The sequence below is a fragment of the Suricata suricatta genome, chromosome 16 (assembly GCF_006229205.1).
Source record: "Suricata suricatta isolate VVHF042 chromosome 16, meerkat_22Aug2017_6uvM2_HiC, whole genome shotgun sequence".
Taxonomy (NCBI): domain Eukaryota; kingdom Metazoa; phylum Chordata; class Mammalia; order Carnivora; family Herpestidae; genus Suricata; species Suricata suricatta.
In genome coordinates, this window is record NC_043715.1 from 44,587,325 (window position 1) to 44,609,350 (window position 22,026).

General features: G+C 51.0%; 1 protein-coding gene across 1 annotated transcript in view; it reads left to right on the forward strand.

Moving 5' to 3' along the window:
• SPINT2 (serine peptidase inhibitor, Kunitz type 2) overlaps positions 1–13,809 on the forward strand; it is a 28,282-nt gene extending 14,473 nt beyond the window's left edge. The window contains exons 2-7 of the mRNA XM_029925252.1: positions 6,303–6,473; positions 9,376–9,435; positions 10,750–10,803; positions 11,320–11,481; positions 11,779–11,817; positions 13,148–13,809. Of these exons, the coding sequence (XP_029781112.1) occupies positions 6,303–6,473; positions 9,376–9,435; positions 10,750–10,803; positions 11,320–11,481; positions 11,779–11,817; positions 13,148–13,314 (653 nt within the window). The 3' untranslated portion in view covers positions 13,315–13,809. The remainder of the gene's footprint in view (positions 1–6,302; positions 6,474–9,375; positions 9,436–10,749; positions 10,804–11,319; positions 11,482–11,778; positions 11,818–13,147) is intronic.
• The last annotated feature ends 8,217 nt before the right edge of the window (positions 13,810–22,026 follow it).

The window sequence follows — 22,026 nt, forward strand, 5'->3', positions numbered from 1 at the left end:
TTCAGAAAATATGTGATTTTTAACTGTTTCTGATGCTTTTCCAAGAGAATGTTACTACTTCCTAAAGACAGGAATTCCATTTTTACTTGTTTTGAAGAGAGTATGTACATATTTGGTGCTCTGCAGCTTTTATCCTTTTTTCTTACTCTGCACTTTGAAAACTTACAAGAGGTATTTCATTTTGCACTAGATTCTGTGAGTGTAGAAATAGGACTCGAGACATTTTTCATGATTGTTTTCCAGTGCTGTTCTAAGACCAATATATTGTTTTGTCACTTCTTAATAGTAATTTTTATTAGTAATATTTTATTACTAATTTTTATTGCTGAATATTAATTTTTAATAAAATAGGAATCTGTATTATGGAATAACTTCCTGAAGATTTGTCCTACCATGTCCCCTCAGCTTGGCCAGTGGTGCTGTCCATGACCCTGTCATTAAGTGTGAGTGTACACATGCCCAGCAAAGGGCCTGGCCTTTTGAGCCCTCAGATTGTGATAAAGGCCCTAAGGAATGTTTTGGCTTTTAGGCAACTTCAGTTTCGTGTTTTTTCCACTGCCTGTTACTATAGTGGCTTTTTCTTTCTATCTGAGGGGTGGTTATGTTAATACGTAGGCTCTGATTGGACCACTGTTAAAAATAGTGCACATAATGTGCCTGGCATAATGCTTAGTGAAGGCAGTAGGTGGGGTTTCAAAAAGTAAGTAAAGCACTACTTTTTTTTTTCTTTTTTTACCATCTTTATTTATTTTAGAGAGAGAGAGAGACAGCATGAGCAGGGGAGGGTCAGAGAGAGGAAGACACAGAATCTGAAGCAGGCTCCAGGCTCTGAGTTAGCTGTCAGCACAGAGCCCAATGCGGGGCTCGAACCCACGAACCGTGAGATCATGACCTGAGCCAAAGCCGGATGCTTAACTGACTGAGCCACCCAGGTGCCCCTACATTTTTTTTAAGACTCCTTTTTTTTTTAAACTACTTGCTATTTTTTAAAAAAATTTTCCTTTAACATTTATTCATTTTTGAGAGACAGAGAGAGAGACAGAGCACAAGCAGGGGAGGAGCAGAGAGAGAGGGAGACACAGAAACGGAAGCAGACTTCAGGGTCCAAGCTGTCAGCACAGAGCCTGACGCAGGGCTCGAACTCAAACTCATTGACCATGAGATCATGACCTGAGCTGAAGTTGGATGTTTAACCGACTGAGCCACCCAGGCACCCCATGACTTTTTTTTATGTTTGTTTATTTTTGAGAGAGTGTGAGCTAGGAAAGGGCAGAGAAAAGGAGAAAGAGAGAGTCCTAAGCAGGTTCTGTGCTGACAGCATATCCCAATGTGGGGCTCTATCCCACAGACCAGGAGATCATGACTTGAGCTGTTAAGTAATCTCTGTACCAAATTTGGGGCTTGAGCTCATAACCCCAAGATCAAGAGTCACATGCTCTATCAACTGAGCCAGCCAGACACCCCCATTTTGGTTCATTTTTATTTTAACCTGGATCTACCAAAGTACAATATTTTAATTAAAAATAATAATTTTTTTAAGGAAGATGATAAGTCTTGGAAGCCATGTTACATACTAAAGTATTTCTGGCAGTTTGTACAAGCCTTTTGGAGAGCAACAAGAGAGAATGAAGAATGTATGGCCTGTGCTTCCTAAAAGAACATTGTTTCCTTTAAGACAAGCAAACAAAAACAAAATTCTTTTTTAATTTATTTTGAGAGAGAGCATTTGCATGAGCAGGAGGTGAGGGGCAGAGGCCTAGAGAGGGAAGAGAGAGAATCCCTGTCAGTGTAGAGCCTGACACAGGCCCGATTCCACAAACCGTGAGATCATGACCTGAGCCAAAATCAAGAGTTGGTGCCTAACCGACAGCCACCCAGGGACCCCCCAAAATTATTTTTTGTAAGTTCACTTTAAAAAAAAAATGTTTTAATGTTTATTTATTTTGAGGGAAAGAGAGACAGGGTGCAAGCTGGGGAGGGGCAGAGAGCGGGGGAGACACAGAATCTGAAGCAAGCTCCAGGCTCTGAGCTGTCAGCACAGAGCCCGACTTGGGGCTTAAACTCACTAAACAGTGAGATCATGATCTGAGCCGAAGTCGGACACTCAACTGACTGAGCCACCCAGGCACCCTTCATGAGTTCACTTCTTAAGCCTAGAGGGTAAAAATTTATATCATAGAGGCTTAAAAGCAGTTAGGTTAGTAGAAGCATGTGACAAAAAGGATTTTCTCCATTTGACAGGGAACTTCCATACTCAAAGGACTCTGTCTTGACACGGTAGGGTGTGGTTAAATTTCATCTTAGTGGAACCAAGCTTCAGCCAATTATCTGCTACTTTGAGCTCTTTCTTTTACTCTAACCAAATTTGTGTAAAAAAAGAGATAAGCGTTATTAGGAATTTTTCACATGTACACACAGTAGTGAAAAACGTTCTTTCTATTTATTTATCTTTAATTTTTTTATGTTTATTTTTGAGAGAGAGACAGAGTATGAGCAGAGAAGGGTCAGAGAGAGAGGGAGACACAGATTCTGAAGCAGGCTCCAGGCTCTGAGCTGTCAGCACAGGGCCCGACGTGGGGGGCTTGAACTCACAAACCAGAGATCATGACCTGAGCTGAAGTCAGACTTCAGCTTAACCGACTGAGCCACCCACAGGGACCATCACTCAGCTTCAGTAAACGTCCACATTCTGTCTTTACAGGCTTACTGTGTTTTTACTTCAAGTTTTCTCTTAATAAAAATACATTTCTGAATTCCCCTGTACAAAGCCAAAAGTGAAGTCCCCCCTCACCGCCCCCCCCACAATCCCCTCTTACCTCACCCAAGGAACCTAAAAATAAGGCTGTTTTCTAAGACTGTGAAGTCAATGTGTGGTCATCAAGAGCAGATGTGAGCAGCTGTGTGGGACATAATGGCCTCCCAGCCTTGCAAGATTTGTTATGAGGGGACCATCACATCTACAGGAAGAATGTTCCAGTCAGAAAGAGGCATTAGTCAGTGACAGTGGTCAGGAAAGGAAGTGTCCCGTAGGCATATCTTGACTGGCGTCTCTTGACCGAGGTGCGTCCTGAGTTGTGTGCTGTGTGGTTCTGGCCTGCCGGGTAGGTCCCGATGGATCCTGCTGTAGACTTCCCCTCCCTCTGACTCCAGCTGGCCTGCTCCGTTTGAGCTTGCTTCCCAGGTGGCCTGCTGGCTCGGGTGTACATCCAGCCTGCTCGACGGTCCTCAGCATTTTCTTGTGTGCTTTGCTAGCAAGGGTCAGCATCCCTGCGTCTGGGCAGCTGGGGCACTAAGAGTGTGAGTTTATAAAAATAAGGGCCAGATTCTGGGCAGTATGGACTTCACCAGCGTAACTACTGTCCATCCCTAGATAGGCTATTTTCTCTTCTTTATACACTCTCAGCCTTCTGTACCTGCGCAGTGTGTATCCCGCACCGTGCTTAGTAACAGCTGCTGAGTTCCCACCCATGATGCAGCGGTCGCCCCGTTGCGTTCTCTGTTGTGGTGTCTGGTGATTGAGCTTTGTTTGACATTATGTCATGTTTTTGCTTTAGTTGAGGTGTAATTCACTTACTCTGCAGTTCATCCTGTTAAAATGTGCAGTTCCTGGGGCTCCAGGGTGGCTCCATTGAGCGTCCAACTCTTGATTGCAGCTCAGGTCATGATCCCGCAGTTGTGGGATTGAGCTCCAAGTCAGGCTCTTCGCTGAGCATGCAGAGCCTGCTTAAGATTCTCATTCTCTCTCTCTCTCTCCCCGCCCCTTCCTCCTCCACACTCCCTCTCTCTCCTTCTCCCCCTCCCTCTACCCTCTCACTCCTCCTCTGCCCTTTGCCCTGGCTTGCACTCTTTCTCTCAAAAATAAAAATAAATAATATTAAAACAAAGTATGCAACTCCTCCCTTGGTTTTGTTGTTGTTTTTGTCAAAAAGACTGTCTCGGAAACTGCTCAGGAAGCAAGGATAAGAAGCAGTCAGAGTGATTTCCAGGTGCTCAGCTTGGCAGGGCACTGGGTAGGCTGCTGCTTCTGGAACAGTTGGGTCCTCCCTGCCTTGGTGCTGTTTTCGGTTGTGGGTCATAAGTGGATCCTGTGGCTCTTGTCCATAGCAGTGCCGCCTTGGACATTTAACAGCCGTGGGGGCTGAGCGGATCATACACCAGAGAACCCTTTTCCTATCATGTTTTCCTTGGGCCTTTTTTGTTTTTTGTTTTTTAAGAGAGGGAGCATGCTAGCAAACCCGGGAGGGGCAGAGAGAGAAGGAGAGAGAGAATCCCAAGCTGGCCCTGTGCCTTCAGTGCAGAGCCCAACATGGGGTTCAGACTAATGAACTGTGAGATCATGACCTGAGCTGAGATCAAGAGCCAGACACTCAATCAACCGAGCCACCCGGGCACCCTGATTGTGTATGTTTTTGATCTGTGGCACATTATCAAAAGTATCTGTTCCAGGTACACAGTCTGCTGACTCTGGTTTTGATGTTATTAACAGGAGGTGCCCCTAATTTTTTTTAACTGCTTTATTAATTAAAGTACTTACGGGTCATAAAATCAGCTGTTTTAAGCATACAATCCAGTAACTTTTTCTACATTTACAGAGTGTACGATCATATCCACCATCTAATTTTAGAATACTTCCATCATCCCCAAAAGATCCTTGTGCCCATTTGCAGTCATCACCATCCCCCAACCCTCCAGCACCAGGCAAACACTAATCTACTTCCTGTTTCTCTGGACTTGCCTTTTCTGGACATATAAGATTATTCATACGAAGTGTCCAGATAAGGTACTTCTTAGTTGGTGATTTAATGGTCGGTTGCTTTCAAATTAACAAAATTTCTTCAGAATATGCTTTTTCTGGGGTGCCTGGGTGACCCAGTCGGTTAAGCGTCTGACTTCAGCTCAGGTTGTGATCTCGCAGTTTGTGGGTTCGAACCCTGTGTCAGGCTCTGTGCTGAAGCTCAGAGCCTGGAGCCTGCTTTAGATTCTGTGTCTGTCTCTGTCTCTGTCTCTCTCTCTCTCTCTCTGCCCCTCCCCCGCTCACACTCTGTCTCTCTGTCTCTTGAAAATACATAAACATTTGAAAAAATATATGCTTTTTCTGCTGTACCTATGATTTATTGATGTGTGTGGGAGTTCCTTGAGGTATTTGTTTTGCCCAGTACTACAACCTTTTTTATCCACAGATTGATGTTTTGTCGAACATTTGGTTTCACACCCATTATTGCGACATATTTTGAGAGAACAAGATCTTGCCCTCTGCTTTCGAAAGCTGTCCCCTAGTTAGTGAAGGAAACCTAACAACCATGAAAACAGAGGAGTGAATGACAGCTGATAACCGAGTGGGACCGGAGGTACTAATTTGAGGTGGTAATTGGGCACCCTGCAGATTGGAACGCCCTTCTCCCAGAAGACAGGACAGAAGAGGTGGTTTGGACTCTGGTCCCAGAAAGATGATCAGTGGTGCTGGGCAGACATGGAGTCATGTTAGGTCACTCCCTTTTCAACCTGCTTTTCATCCTCCTGATTCCTCCAGGAGAAAGTCCCATTTTGGTGCAGGTGATACCTCCAGCACTTGCTAATCTTTGTCTTTTTAAGAGAGAGCAGATCTCTAGGCCCTTTGGAGGTAAGTGTAGCTGCCTGGAATTCTGTGACATTTTTGTTTCCTTGGCACTAGAGTGGAGTCAGATGTGGGGGCACCTTGGAACCCAGGCTACTCTTAGCATGCTTGGATGCGAGCCATTATAAGTGCTGGAGCAGAGGAGGGCCCTCGTGTGCCTTTGGAGTTGGGGGGACAAGGGTTAGCAGCTTCCTTCTGAGGCTTTTGTGGAAATGTGAGTGTGAAGTGGCTGACTTGGGCAACAGTGGATAAGGAAGGTTAAGACAGGTCCAGATCCTTCCTGACCGCACCTCACCGGCTCTGGGCTTTCAATGCTAAGTTCCCCCTTGACGCCTGGCGTGATGGGCACATACCCAGAAAGATCCTGAAGTCTGATATGTTCTTGTGCTTCTGAAAGCCATATTTCTACATTGGATGTTGGGTGTCTTTGATAAGTGGCAGTAGGGACAAAATCAACATGCAACCAAAGTATAGTTATGTTGGGTGGGTTGGTGTCTTTGTTACTAGATGATGTGTTTCTTTCCTGTACCAGGAAGGAGTCACTAATGGAACACTTTAGAAACAGCTCAGGAGAAGCCGAGCTGGATCCCGGGCTCTGGGAAACAGCAGGCCTCTCCTGGGGGTCTGCGCACGTTCTCCATTGGCAGGACTGCCCCGTGAGCCACCCGGTCTCTGCTTTGTGTTTTAGACTTCTGCCGAGTGTCGAAGATAGTGGGAAGATGCCGGGCCTCCTTCCCTAGGTGGTGGTACAATGTCACTGACGGATCCTGCCAGCAGTTTGTGTATGGCGGCTGTGAGGGGAATAAGAATAACTACTTGACCAAGGAGAAGTGTCTTGAGAAGTGTGCCGGTGTCACAGGTAAGACCGTGGTCCTTGGGGAGATGGCACAGCTTAGAGACCGTTCACTAACTTGGGGTGTGGATGCCTTTTGCATTGTGCCAGTTCTTCACAGCTGAACCTGGGGGATATTTTTAAAAAGCAGAAGAAACAGGCCCAGTTTGAAGGTCGCCCACATCGTGGTTTCACCGCGGTACTCTCCCTCTTCTCAGAAGAGTAGGCCATAGGCTTGAGCTGGGGGAGGGGGACATGACCGCCTCTGCTCCCCGACTTCCCGTCTCCCACTGCTGAGTGCAAGTCCCCTACCACGCCTGGCATAGGAGAACCCTCCAGGGCCACTCAGACAGGTTGCCCTCCTTGCTCCCTGGGCATTTGGGTTATGTTTATCTTGGGGGCAAATGCCTTGAGGAGCTCCCCAGCCAGCCAAGTTGTGAGTCCAATTAAAAGCTGAACATACTTTCTGGAATCTGTCCTTCTCCCAGCCCTTACCTGGGAGGGACTCAGTGGATTCAGAAGAATGTTGAGTTTGAGAGCCTCATAGTTTAATGAAGACCCAGAGCCCCTCAGCAGAGTGCACTGGCTCCGAGCTGAGCCATGAGGGCCTCCATGAGAGCTGTGGCGGGGAGACAGTGGTCCTCTAGGGCTTGCTCGCTTCCAAGGGCTCTAGAGACGTGAGGGATTGGCGAGCCAATAAAAACGTTGTTGGTGATCTCCCTAATGTTGTTATGTGACTTTTCCCATCCTTTCTTGATGGCCTGGCATCATTGTTCAGGCCCTGGATCAGGATTCTGTGAGGACACCCCGCTGCCCTCAGTGCTCCCCACATGCCCCCAGCCTCTGTGCCCCGGGCCAGGGGCAGGTCCGGCATCCTTGTTAGGTTTTATGTCTCCTCATTCACCGGCTGAAATCTCTTCTTGGCTTTGAACTCTGCATTCAGAGCTCTGCATTCAGAAATCAGGTATGCTTCTTAAAGTTGTGCCTAGAGGGGGAAACAGCAGTGGTGTGGCTGTGGCCTGAGGTTCATAACATAGTGCGTGAGCACGCATGTCCACAATGACTGCTTCAAGGAACAGTTGACTGATCTTTGTGTGTCATTGCCCAGCGGACACTCAGCAAGCATTTGGAGAGCTGAGGTGGCTAGGTACTGCTTTTGGATCACACAGGCTAGCCCCTCACCTTTTGGGGGGGCAACTGGCAACCTTACCAGATGGTGACTGAGGAAAATATTTTTTTGTGGTCAGCTGTGATCCTGTATGGGAGCAGGAATTAAAGGGAAATCTTTTTTGCTACCTTTTTGGTCCTTTTGCTACCTTTTCTGTCAAGAGTTGACTGTAGCAAATGTACCTGCCTGTTCTAGTTTCTCTTTATTTTTCAGGAGAACAGTTGAAGTTTTACGAACACAAGCAGTGAACAGTGGGCATTCAGACAGGATGTGGCCACAGGGCTCACGGGTGGTTGTGGTTTTCGCTGGGAGAAGGCAGGCAGCTGCCTCCCTCGAGCTGGGCCAGAGTCTGAGGGCCCAGAAAGCTCACTGGTTGGCACCTGAGTGTGTCTCCTCTGCGGGTCTCATTGAGGTGCTCTCTCGTGAGTCTGAGGAGGGCTGGAGCAGCCGGAGCAGCCAGTCACAGAGTCCATTGCCAGCATATTCTCTCACAGGCAGCTGACCTCTGTGGGAAGCCAAACGAGAATGGGAAGGTCCAATTATTAATTTATAATGAGAACCAGAACTACCCGGGGACCAGACGCTTGGGTCTCCGTGCCTGCTGCACCTGTAGTCCCTGTGGGCGAGCCTCTCGGCCCCATTCCCCCGAGATGGCTTGATGTGGAGAGACGCAGACAAGGGGAGCCGTTTTGCGGGGTGGATGTTCAGTGGCATCAGGTTAGGCCGGCCCCGCGCCTCCACACTAGGTCTGCTGGGGCCCGCGGGGAGGCAGAGGCACCAGGTTCTGGCCCTCCTGGACCCTGCCCGCGCCTCCTTTCTTGCACCTCCTTAGCGGGCTAGCCTCTCCACCCCTCCTCCATAACTTCATATGTATGTGTGAGCTTGAACCTATGTACTGGAACGTTTACCATTACAACTTCTTTTTTTTATTTTATTTTTTTTTAGTTTTTAAAGTTTATTTGTTTTTGAGAGAGAGAGAGAGAGAGAGTGAGCATGCAAGGGGGGAAGGGCAGAGAAAGAGGGAGACACAGAATCTGAGGTAGGCTCCTGTCAGCTGTCAGCTCAGAGCCTGACACGGGGCTCAAACCCACGAACCGTGAGATCATGACCTGGGCTGATGTCGTACGCTTAACCAACTGAGCCACCCAGGCGCCCCCATTACAACCATTACTAAGTGTACAGTGGCGTTAAATACATTCACACTACCTCACTTTTTTTTTTAACTTTTTTTTTTTTTAATATTTATTCATTTTTGAAACGGGGGAGGAGGGCAGAAAGAACAGGAGACACATCGAAGCAGGCCCCAGGCTCTGAGCTGTCAGCACAGAGCTTGACACGGGGCTCAAACTCACTAGCCGTGAGATCCTGACCTGAGCTGAAGTCAGACACCCAACCAACCGAGCCACTCAGGCACCCCTGCCTACCTCACTTTTTTTATTCATTAGATGAGTTAATGCAGTTAAATAGATTATTTGGCCTTAAAGGCCATTCTGTCTTTTTAAAGTCACTGCATACATCTTTGCTCTGATTCCCAGAGAGTTGCTCTTAAAGTTTAACCCACAATGGCGGTCTTGGTTCCTTATTTCCAAACCTCTTGCAGGCTTGTGGTCCAGCATGTACATCAAAGGACCCATATAAAGGAGAAACGGAAGCCACCACGAGAGGCACATGGGACCATCGCTGCTCAGGGCCTCCTCTTGTTTTGTCTCACTGGGCAGTCTTGAGGTGCACTTTCTCACTGTGTTGTTTGTCCCCCTGTAGAGAACACCATTGACGACGTGGCCTCTGGCAGGAATGGAGCAGATTCCTCTGTCCCAAGTGGTAGGTTCTTAAAACAACGGAGCATGCAGTGGGGGCCATCAGGACCATGAAAGCATGTTTGTAATTTGGGAGCAATACAAGGGCTTCTGCCTCCTGGTCTTTCTATCCAGAATTGGCAAACAGGGGCTCCGCCTGGGCTGCCAGCTTTTAGCTCCTTGTTGGCATCCTTACGTGGGGTGTTGACATTGTCCTGCGGGCAGGAGGGCCGAGGGATTCTACAGTGCGTCCGGCTGGCCTCTGCTTCCTCCTGCGTGGCGGGGTCTATGGATGTTTTGCTGTTGCCTGCAGCCCAGGCCCCTTCTTCTCGCTGAGCTGGCCTCTGCCTGCTGTGCTGCCGCCCCCGCAGCACCCCACCTCTCCTTCCCTGATCTGTCTCCTTTGTTCTCCATCCTCGTCCTCCCTGTCCTCCCCATCCTCCTGTCCTCCTCGCTGTGTCCCTCCCGTGCTGAGGCCTCCGTCTTCTGCCACCCCCGCCTCCGTGCCCACTGCAGCCCTTCACCTCAAGCCTTGTGTTAGCTTGCTTTGTAGTGCTGACAGCAGCTGTCCCATTCCTCCTTATGCTTAAAGGACTCTGCGTGCATCGGGAGCCTGGGGTGAGTGGTCCAGATGCACTGGCAAGTCCAGCCCAGCTTTCTTGAGGCCAGGTCCCAGGCAATGGGCTCTGCTGGGCAAGACTTGCTGTGGAGGGAGGGAATCTGCCCCGCCCCCCGCCCCATTTGAGGGCAGCTCCTGGGGCCAGTAGCTTTGCGCTGATTACAGCCTTGGCTTTGGCCCTCTGGTTCTGAGATGAGTGCTCATGTGTGAGTGAGCATTTATTAGTTCAGTGATTGGCTGGCTTGCTGGAGTCACTCTCCAGTTGTCCTAAGCCAGGAATCCCGTGACCCAGCCATTGCTTTGCCTGGGTTTACTGTTTATTCCCAGGAAGGCCTCCAAGGTCACCCAGAACCTCCGGCACTGGCATGATAACTCTGGTTTCCATCCTGTTTCAGAAGAAAATATCCCCAGGAGAGGGAGGGGCCTCCCTATGTCAGAGAACGAGCAAGACTGTCTTCCTCATCGCCCCAGAAATTGTGGCTGGGATTAGTTTCCATAGTAACCCCTGAGGCATGAGACAGGCCTCCCCATCCAGCATTCACTCCGGTGTGTGCTGTAGAGCCCGTTAGGAGTGGGAGGTGACAGCCCTGACCGTGCAGGGGGCTCCACTCCTGCTGGGCGCCCGAGTGTCCGTGCTCCCTCAGCGGGCCCTGCAGACCCAGCCCGGCTCCGTGTCCTGTTTCCAGCCCGGCCTCCCTGATCTGAATGTTTGTGTTCTAGTTCCCAGAAGGCAGGATTCTGATGACCTTTCCAGTGACATTTTCAACTATGAAGGTATAACTTTTTAACAATATTTATGGAAAAAAACATGTTTTCTTACTTAGTTGGGAATTGAGACGCCCTTGAGTATTTCCATGAAGGAAGTTGGTAGGCAGAGCTTCCTGGCCTGCCCAGGTGCTGGGACTCACAGGGCTGCTCCTAGTGGGAGTGCCACGGCGTGTAGGCGGGAGCTTGACTAGAGAGGCCAGTGTGAGGCTCTCCCCTCACCACCCGCGGGGCTGTGGCAGGTCCCTGTAGCTCTGCCTCCAAGTCCCCAAGTATGAAATGAGGGGCCTATGACAGATCTCATAGAGCCCAAGAACGGCACCCTATATAGAGTGATCTCTGTGGCAGCGGAGTCCGGCTGTAAAGAGAAAGAAAACGGAGGAGCGGCAGTTGGGCCAGACTGGCCACGTCTGTAGTCTGTAAGCTCCGTCAGCGGAGAGCTGTTTCTCTGTCGGGGGCAGTCTCACTGCTCGTTTCACGCCTGGGCCCTGCTAACCTGCTCTCCTGGGGTTGTGTCGCCCCCAGAATACTGCACTGCCAAAGCAGTCACCGGGCCTTGCCGTGCCGCCTTCCCACGCTGGTACTTTGATGTGGAGAAGAACTCCTGTGACAACTTCATCTACGGAGGGTGCCGGGGCAATAAGAACAGCTATGTCTCTGAGGAGGCGTGCATGCAGCGCTGCTCTGGTGAGCGGTTCCTAAAGCCAGCGAGCGGTGGGTGAGGCCGCTGGTCCGCTTCCCCGTCCCCTTGGAAATGCTGGCATCTGGCCTCTGCCATTCGCTGGTTCTGGTATGGGGAGCGGGTGGGCTTTGGGCCCGGCTGTTGACAGACATGCCCTAGGTCCCCACCAATGTGACAAGGCCTCAGAACCCTCAAGAGCTGGAGGACGCCCCTCAGCGAGGGCCTCCTGGGCACGCCCAGTCGCTGGCAGCTCTGGAGGGGAGGGCCGTGAGCTGAGCTGAGGGTCGTGTGCTCTCTTCCAGGCAAGCAGCTGTACCCCGTCCTGCCCCGCGGCACTAAAGGTAAGAGGCCTCGGGCCCTCCCCCGCCTGCCTTCCCTGCCCAGGCTCAGCTGTGGTTGGCAGGCTTGCGTCTCACGCACAGTCCTTCACCGTAAACATCTTTTTGGTTGAGAGTCATGTTTTTGCTCAAGAATGTCAGGCAGCTTGGAACATATGGTGGACATCTGTCCCATCACGCAGTGTAATAAATGGGGGCTGGCAGGAGGCGGTCTCTGCCCCGGCAGCCCCGGGTGATTGGGGGCTGAGGCCTACTATTTTGTAGGACTTGTGGGGTCTGTTGCACATGGGCCTGAGACTGGCTCCAGGTCTGGAGGGAACTTTGCTGCCATGGGGTGTACTGGGTTGGTCCGTGGTGACAGGAAGTCGGAGAACCCTCGCTGCGTGTGGGCAGAGCGAGGTAGGGCCAGTGCTCTTGTCCCCAGGCAGTCTGGTCCGACCAGACACCGGGCCTCCTCTCACTTTTGTTTTGATTGTGAGCCTGAGTCATGGATGGTAGTGTTTCCACAAAGGACCTGCTACACTGGTTTGGCCTGTTTCCACCTATTTCCCTGTTAAGGAGCCCAGACCTGGCCTGCATGTCTGCTCTGTGTTGGAGGAGGAGCGAAGCTCGAAGCTGGTTTGCCAGGCCCAGAGCGGGCGGGCAGGTCGGGGTAGAGAAGGAGTTGCCCCTGTCAGCTCTGTAGCCACATGGAGGGAGGGCAGGCAGGTGCCACAGAAGGCCACATTCTTTAGGTGGAGCCCCACCTGGAAAATAGCATCTTCGCTGACCAGTGAGACTGCCATGGGCAACCACTGTTAAATTTCCCTGGGCAATTAGCACGAGGGTCCCCTCCCACCGCTCCGAATATGCCCTCGCCTCCGCCCTGACTTCATTCCACAGGCAGCCAACCACCCGGCCTCCTGCAGGGCCACATCTTTCTCTAGCTGGTCAAAACCTTGGAGTTTTCTGTTTGCACAGTTGCTGGAGGTGTGTGCTTTTTACATCCTGGTACACAGTGTTTGGCTCGGGGCTCCCGTATGGGTTGCCCTGAGAGCTGGTAGGGGAGTTCAGAGTTGACATGCGGCTGTTTGTTGAGAGAGAACACAAGTACCCACTCTGTGCACATAGCACACCACCTCCTTTTCTCAGCAACCTGCTTCTCAAGACTGTGGAGTTCCTTGAGGACTCCACTGGCAGATGGCAGGAGTCAGAGGGGCTCTGGCCCAAGGGCTCCGGTCCTTGCCCTGAGCCCATGTGGACAGCCATGTGTCCTTTGTGAGCTGAGTGCCGCCCTGTCCTGGCTGTGCTCCTCCTCGTCCTGCCGGTCCTCAGGCCTTTCTCTCCTCCCCAGTGGTGGTCCTGGTGGGGCTGTTTGTGATGGTCCTGATCGTCCTGCTGGGGGCCTCCGTGGTCTGCCTGCTCAGGGTGGCGCGGAGGAACCAGGAGCGCACCCTCCGCACCGTCTGGAGCTCCGGGGACGACAAGGAGCACCTGGTGAAGAACACCTACGTCCTGTGAATGCCCCGCCACCAAGAGGCCGACTTCCTCGGCCTCCCTGACAACAAAGAGAACCTGGGGGGGGGGGGGAACGAGTGTAGAATGTGTGTGTGCTTTTTAAAATAGAGTGAGTGGTTTGTATTTGTGCGATCATCAGAGGGTTGGGTCTGTTTGTTTCTCCAAAAGGTAAGCGGGCTGCCTCCTGCTCTCCTGCCTGGCTCTGCTCCCGAGTCCCTCTCGCGGGCGGCTCTGGCTCATGTGGTGGTGGTCTGGGCCCCGACGGAGTCGGCTGCGCTTCAGTTTAGTTCTTTGCCCCAGGTATTAGTTCTCTTTGCTTACCTTGAGTCCTGTAGCGTCCTTTCCCATCACAAAAGTCATGTTTTAATAGTTTTCTTTGTTTTTTGATTTGTGTGTGTGTTTTTTAAGCAGTAACAAAAGTTTTTTTTTATTAGGCTTCTGAAAGGAAGAGAATAAAATGTACAAGCTTAATAAAAAGGGCCTTCCCTTTAAAATAAATTTCAGCAAATGTTTTCTTTCTTTATGGGACTACTGATTGAAACTCTACCATAATTTGGGCTCCTGGGTGGCTCAGTCAGTTAATAAGCGCCCGGCTTCGGCTTAGGTCATGATCTCGTAGTTCTTGGGTTTGAGCCCTGCGTTGGGCTCTGTGCTGACAGCACAGAGCCTGGAGCCTGCTTCAGATTCTCTCTCTCTCTCTCTCTCTCTCTCTCTCTCTCTCTCTCTCTCTCTCTCTCTCTCACCCTCCCTGCTTATGTGCTCGCACGCTCTCGCTCGCTCTCTCTCTCTCTCTCTCAAAAATAAAGCATTAAAATAAATAAACTCTACCAAAATTAACACAGAACACTAAGATGTCCCATTCTAGAAATGAATTCCTTTTTAAAAATCTCATCTTTCAGATATTTTTGAATGAAATACATCTTACATTGCAATTGAATGCCTATAAAATTTGACCAGATAGGGGCGCCTGGGTGGCTCAGTACCCGACTTTGGTTTAGGTCATGATCTCATAGTTATGAGTTTGAGCACTGCCTCAGACTCTGTACTGACAGCATAGAGCCTGGAGCATGCAATAAACATTAAAAATTTTTTTTTTTAATTTTGACCAAATAACACTTAGCCTTACCATCTGTGGTAATCTCTGATATTTCCTTATTCTGTTTTACTTTTTAATGAGTGTCTGGGTGGCTGAGTTGGTTAAGCGTCTGAGTCTTGATTTCAGCTGAGGTCTTGATCTCAGGGTTCAAGCCCCGCATTGGGCTCCATCCTGGGGGTAAAGCCTATTTAAAACAATAAGGGGTTGCCTGGGTGGCTCAGTCGGTTGAGCATCTGTCTTCGGATCAGGTCATAATCTTGCAGTTTGTGAGTTCAAGCCCCACGTCGGGATCTGTGCCGAGATCCAGCTCAGTCTAGCGTCTGTTTCGGATTCTGTGACTCCCCTATCTCTCTGCCCCTCCCCTCTTCACACTCTGAATGAATAAATGTTAAGAAAAAAAATTTTTTTTAATTCTAGCCATACCCCACTGAACTGATTTGTTTTTAATGTTTTTATTTTTATTTTTTAACATTTATTTATTTTTGAGAGACAGGGAGAGACAGATCATGAGCAGGGGAGGAGCAGAGAGAGAGGGACACACAGAATCTGAAGCAGGCTCCAGGCTCTGAGCTGTCAGCACAGAGCCCAACATGGTGCTTGAACCCATGAACTGTGAGATCATGACTTGAACCGAAGTCGGAAGTCAACCAACTGAGCCACCCAGACGCCCCTAATAATTTTTTTTAAGTTTACTTATTTTGAAAGAGAGAGCACGTGAGCAGGAGAAGAAGGATCCCAAGCAGCCTCTGCACTGCCAGCACAGAGCCCGACATAGGGCTCAAACTTCCAGACTGTGAGATCATGACCTGAGCCAAAGTCAAGAGCCAGGTGCTTAACTGGCTGAGCCACCCAAGTGCCCCAATTTTTTTTTTTTAAATAATGACCCACCAATTACACTATGAACTACAGTCCACACCTTGAAACACCGTCTTTGAGGGTACAGGAGGATTGGAGTGAGGATGCATCCTATCCAGGGGAAGACAGACCTTCCTGAGATTGGAGTGGTTTTGACTTTGGCATCCATGGTTTTCATCTCTTCCTATGGCTCTGCAACCTTCCTCCGGTCTCCCATATGCCTCTTCAGTGCCATGGGGACAGGGTACCACCTGGCTGAACTCAGCCTCCAGGCTTGGCCATAGTTCTGCTGCCGACCTGTGAGTGTCCCTTCCGGTCTCTAGACTCTGGAAGCCCGTCCTTCCTCCCCATCTTCCGAACACGTAGTCCTGAGCCTGGAGCAGCACTGGGGCAACCCATGGGGTCAGGCAGGCGGCCTGGGGCTTTCACCTGTGGAGGTGACTCAAGAAGGTGCGGTGTGCCCCAGCTTGGGACTGGATAGAGGTGACCGTTTTGGAAGTTGCTTTGACCTCTCCTTGGCACAAAAAGACGGGAAGGCCCCCTTCCATTGACCTTTCCTAGAAATCCACTCAGGCCAAAAAGGTCACATTCTGTGCTTTAGGGGGAAAGACCTGTATCCCATTGGGCTTAGAAATCTACTTCAGAGGCAAGTGGGGCCAAAGCCTTCCTCGTTTATGGAAGACTTTGCTGTGGATTCTGGCCTCTCCCTGCCAAGCCTTCCAGGCACCTGGCAGTCCAGCCTCAGGCAGAGATGACAGCCGCTGACGCCTGCCGTGTCCCAGACAACTTGGGACCCAGCCTGGGGAGAGCGTGTGGTCCGGGCAGAGAGGACCTTGGCGCAGGGAAGAGACTCTCCGCCCACCGTCCCAGGTGTGCAGTGGTGAGCGGGTCACTCGGCTCCTTTGAACCTGCGGTGTCCTCACCTGTGCTGTGGGTGTGTGTGAGGGTCACATGAGCTCACAGGTATTAGGTTGCCCAAGGGAAGTGCTCAGCAGGGGCACCTCCTTCAGGGGGCCACTGTCCACCTCTGTCTCCGGAGCCGGCAGCTCTCCCCTACGCCCCTGTGCAGCCCCATGAGCCTCCCTCGAGCCCACTCACAGCTCCCTGTGTGGGACCTTGAGCCCAGTGATGCCTCGGGCTGAGCAGGGCCTTTCCAGCTACCTAAGCAAGAGTTGTCTCTTCTTCATAACGGAGTCACGTGAAAGAGTTGTTTTTGGATTTTAAAAGAAACTGTTGGGAGTCCCTTTAAAGTAATCCCCCTGCAGTAGGAAGATCTTCAAGTGAGTTCTCTTTAGTACCATTAAGACCAGATGAGCTTTTGTAGGCTCTTCACACAGTCTTTTATGTTTCTGGCACAGAAGTTATCACTCTGACTTGCTTCTGCCAAAATGTGTCCCGTGTGTCTCATGGTTTGGGAGGCCCCTGCGCCCCAGCTCGCTCCCGGCGTATCGACTGCATTGGACTCGACCTCGCTCGGTCTGAACATGGTGTCTCACTATCACGCTTCCTCAGGCTGCGGCACTGCTCTTCCCGCCTGGCCGGCCAGCTCCTGCCAGGCCACTGGGGCCCTTGAAACTAAACTGCGCCTGGTTTCAACTCTGGAGCATTTATGGGCTAACAATGGTGATCCTTTTGTTGGAAAGACTGCCCAGTAGTGGGCCAACTGCCAAGGCATTCAGTAGCCATGTCTCAGCCTTTGTCATCCTCAGGCTCCTGGTATCACTAAGAGGTGGAATGGATTTTTTAAAAGTCAACTCAACAAAGACCTGTCACTGCCTCCTCTTGGTCTATACACTTTAATAAGACAGTTTGTTCACTGAATGTAGATGTCCCTAGAATGCCATCATTCTTTCTAGGCCATCTCGGGTAAAGGCCAGGTCAAAGGAGCTGGGAGCTACCTAAACTATTTTGAAAATTTGGGATTCTTCCCTCCTCATTGCTGCATATGATGCATCTTTTTTCCCCCTAACGTCAGGCCCAGCGCCCCCTGATTGGTGCATCATCTGGGGTTGGAAGGCAGGCCAGCCAGAGGGGGCCTCCTCAGGGATTGAAGTTTATTTTGAAGAGTCTGGAATCTTCCTGGGACAATGGGTCCCACGTCATGAAGACGGTGACCACCTGGTCGTTGAGGGCCCTGCATGCCACATCTCCCTGCAGTGCCCTACCGCGTCTCTGTGTGAACATGCTACTCGTTCGTTCATTCACGTGTGGCCCTTCTGAACAAGAGCTCTAAGGTGTGCGGAGGTGACAGAAGAGGTGAGGCTACACCTACTGGGACGTGGGGTACCTGGGTGGCTCGGTCAGTTAAGCATGTGACTCAGGTCATGATCCCAGCTTATGGGTTCAAGGCTGTGTCCGGCTCTGCTTCTGATTCTGTCTCCTCTCCCGCTCATGCTCTGTCTCACAAAAAAACAAACAAAAAAATTACACCTACTGGGACAGGAAACCCTCAGGGACAGAACACCTTAGACCCTGATGGTAGGAGATGCAACCAGTGCTCCGTCTGGAGCTCCTACACCACAGCCTGCCAGTCGCCTGGTCCGCTGAGCCCTGCACCTGGCAGTGTGGCCTGTCCGCACGGCCAGTCCCAGACGGTTCCGCTGTGCCTGGTGCCGTCCACAGCAGCTCCTGCGTGTGACCCCACCCTACACATGCACAAACACACGGGCCACTCTGGCTGGCAACAAAACCGCACACTTCTGATGCCCAGGGAGCCACGGGTCATGCCGTACACGGTGGTTGAGCCACTGCCCACTGGTGGTGTCCAAGATTTAACACCTGAACCGGAGCGCCCTGTGGGAAAGAATGAGCCGTAATGTCTCCCCCTTGGGCACGAGGTTGCTTTGGAGCCTTGTGATTATTGGTAACCACACCAAAGAGCCGCAGGTCAGTCTAAAGTCCCTTGGGTGGGTCCTAATGGCTGATAAGATTAGTGTCCGGCTCCATCCTGTCTGAAGGAGGCCCTGCTGGCTCACAGCTGGACGCTGGATGACAGGCCGGCCTTCCAACAGGACTCCCCAGCCTGGAGTCTTGTTCAGAGAGTGCTTTAATTAGATGCTGTGTGAGAGAAACTGAATGAATCGGGTCTCGGGTTCTGTTAATCAGAGTGGCATTCACTAGGAGCCAGGGGGCGCGGATCGTTGTCTCGTGTGGCCACAAGGCTTCCTGGGTGTGCCGAGAATGTGTGACCCTGGCAGCTGGTTGCCTGGGCCACTTCTCAGGGCTTGCTGCTTACTGTGAGGCGGAAGGTTCCCCAAGCTCCTGGCCTGCTCTTGTAGTGCAACCCACTGCCCCCATCGGGCAAAGGAACCCAACACAAGCTGATGCTTTAAGCTGCTTCCTGTGAGTAGTAAAGCCTTTTGTCTCTGACCCAGGAATCTCAGGGCTTCTGCCAGCATTTTGGAAACCGTTATAGGCTAACTTAATTAGCCTGCAAATAGAGTTAAATCAAATCCCAGACACAACAGTCACTGGGTGGTGGCCAAGCCTGGCTTTCCCTGGCCGGGCTGTCGGCCCCTTGGCATGTCCCAAAGGGGGCCCATCAAGATGTTCTGATCATTAGTTTTCCAGAATGTACAGGGCCAGTGCAGCAGCACTTTCTGGGAAAGTAAACAGTCCCTACATACTGTGTGCTTAAAGTCCTCCATCTCCTGGGATGTGGTTACGTTCAAAGAAAATAATGCAGAACAGGGATTACGATGTTTATAGGACCAGGGCGCTCTGTTCGTGTCAGCTTCTGGAAAGAGATGAAAGCGGGCCTTGCGCAGCCATTGCTTTTCCAATGGGCGAGGTCAGTCCTCGGATGTGGACGGGACCCCCGCGGAGGGCTGTCTCCCATCAGCCTGCTCCCCCACGCGTCCCTGGCCACTAAAGTTGGCCTCCAGCAATCTCTTCATGAGTTGCAGAGATTGAGTAAAAACTTCAGGGCCGGGGTGACTCTCCAAAGAATGTCAGCTGGAGAAATGTTCAAGGGAGGGTGAGCTGATCTAGTAGTGAATGACCGTATTGCAGGACAGTTGAGGACACAAGTCCCTTTTTCCTACAAAGGAGGTGTTGCCCACACCCTCGAAACCAAGTCATTTTAGGCAGGGATAATGAAGAAACAGAGGAGGGCAGTGCTGCTAGAGATCAGGGGCAGCCAGGGCCTGGGGAGACAGGAGCCGCTGCCCCGGGCCCGTTCGCACAGTGCGTGAACACCGAACGGCAGGATGCTTTCCAAAAAGCAGGATGGTCTTCGGCCCTCCCCTGTTTCTCATCAAGCATTTGTGTTCACCTTCCGGGCTTTCATCTGATGTCCACTTGTCAATCTTCTGGGTTACAGCAAGGAGGCAACGGTATATTCACTGCCACCAACAGGGAGTAGTGACAGGCTTCCCTCTCTTCTTCAGCAAAGTCCCCAGGTTTTACCTCAGTACGTGGCCGCCCAGCCAGGAGCTAGATCTTTGTAGTCTCCCCTGCAGCTAGATGTGACCATGCGTCTGACCTGGCCAGAGGGACACGCGCTACGTCCGGGTGAGGTCCTTAAAGGAGTTGGTGTGGCCTCCACTTGCCCTTTCCCTTCCCGAGGACCCAGTGGTGGAGGCCAACTTCCCTATATGTCCAAGGGCGTCCCTGGAAGGATACAGGGCAACCAGAGGAAGGGGCCCGGTCCCCGAGTGGTTCCATGGGAGAGAAAAGTGTACCGATCTTGTTAACGCCCTGTCCGGTCTCTTCCACACCCTAACTACAACGTAGGAGGGAACTCGGAGGATCAGGCCCTGCCCTTCCCCAGACCCACTCACCCTCCCCACAGTCAGCAAAGTAGTAAAAAGGCACTTCGTCTCGCATCTGGGAGGCCTCCCACTATCGCTCTGCAACCTACTAGCCTAGTGTCCTGGGGTGTAAAACCATCTTTTTGAGCTCAACTGCCTCATATAGAACATGGGATCCTACTGCCGGTTTCATGAGTAAACATAAGAGATTGTGTTTGTGAATAATAAAAATGAACATTTATTGAACATCTACTTACCTTGTGCCAAGCAAAACCATCACTTTATGAGCAAGTCTTCCATTGTACAGAGGGTAAAACTGAGGCAGAGTGGTTGACTTATTTATCCACAGAGCAAGAAGAGGTGGTGTGAGGATTCAGCCGTGAGCGGACTGACCCCCACAACCCACGCTCGTGGCCACCTTGCTGCGCTAACCTGCCATCACTTAGCAGAGTGCCTGGCGTCAGGTGACCTCACTAATTCACCAAATGACAGCGCGCACCAAGTTCTGCGTGGGTCACACTGTTCTGCATGCTGAGCAAAGCGGGCAAGGTCCCCAACCCAAGTGGAATTTATGTTGTGCCTGGAGAAACATCTTTTATCACATCCTGAGGCCAGCTGTGGGCAAAGGCACAATCATGACTCACCACCTCTTGTCACTCAGAGTAAAGATCAAAGATCTCAGATATACAAATACCCCCACCGTCCACCCCTCATGACCTCCTACATTTCCCCCTCCATTCTCAGTGCCGCTCTGCACTCTGCATATTCCTGCCTCAGGACGTTTGCACATATCATTCCCGCTGCCTACAACACTTCCTCCAGGTGTTTACATTGGCTTACCTCCTCATCCAGATCTTTATTCCAAGATTTCAATAAAGCTTTCCCTCCTAACTCTTATCTAAAATCCAACCTCTCTCCAAGAGACCACATAGTTATTACCTAGCCCCATTTTTAGTAGCATTTTTCTTCTTAGCACATATTACTTTTTAAAATATAGCTTTTATTGAAGTGAGTTACGGAAAACTCACCCATTTCAAATGTGCACTTCAGTGGTTTTACCAAGTGGTGCCACTGTCACCGTCAGTTTTAGAACAGGTTTTCTTTCCCACCCCCAATAAGATCTCTCACACTCATTGTACAGTCAGCCCCCATTCCCCACACAGCTCCCGGCAAACACTATCCCACGGTCTCAAAAGCCCTTCTCCCAACACTTCATGCGTGAGATCCTGCAATACGTAGTCTCTTGTGTCTGGCACCTTGCCCCTAGCATGTTTTTGAGGTTCATGCATGATGCAGTGTACTTCAGCTCATTCCTTTTAAGGGCTGAGGGATATCCGATTATAGATACATTTCATCCATCCCTTTACCAGATGATGGGACATCTTAGTCTCCACTTGTCTAACAATCTGTACATTTTACCTTGTTTCCCCCCGGAACGTCAATTTCATGAGGCTGGAATTTTTGGTTTTGTTACCGCTGTATCCCCAGCCCTTGAACGGTGCCAGGCACACAGTAGGTGTTCAACAAACTCATGAGGAAGGAATTGAGAATAAGGAGAACTCCAGAGAGAAGTAAGCAAGGCCCACGCTGACCTAGCAGGGGAAAGAGGTTGGAGGGACGGGCCGTGTGGAGCCGGCGGCCAGAACTGGTCCCGGAGGAATGCACTCTGGAGCAGAGGCCGTAGTGCACAAGGCTGATCACCCCACATTCGTCACCACCCGCAGGCCTCAGCCATCACTGCCGCCTGGATGCCAGCCCTGCCTGCCTGCCCCTGCAGATATGACAGCCCAGCTGCTGGTGGCAGGGCTGGGCCAGGGAGGGACTTGCAAGGACTCTTCGCCTCACAGCAGTAGAAACAGATGGCTCCACCGCACCCCACCCCCAGCTTTGCCCTTGGCCTGACTGGCCCAGCCCAGCATGCGGAAGGCAGTATGAGCTGCCCCTTCCCCCAAGTGTCCTCCAGGTGAGCCACATGGACCGGGCAGGGCCTTGGACTTGAGCCACACACTTCTA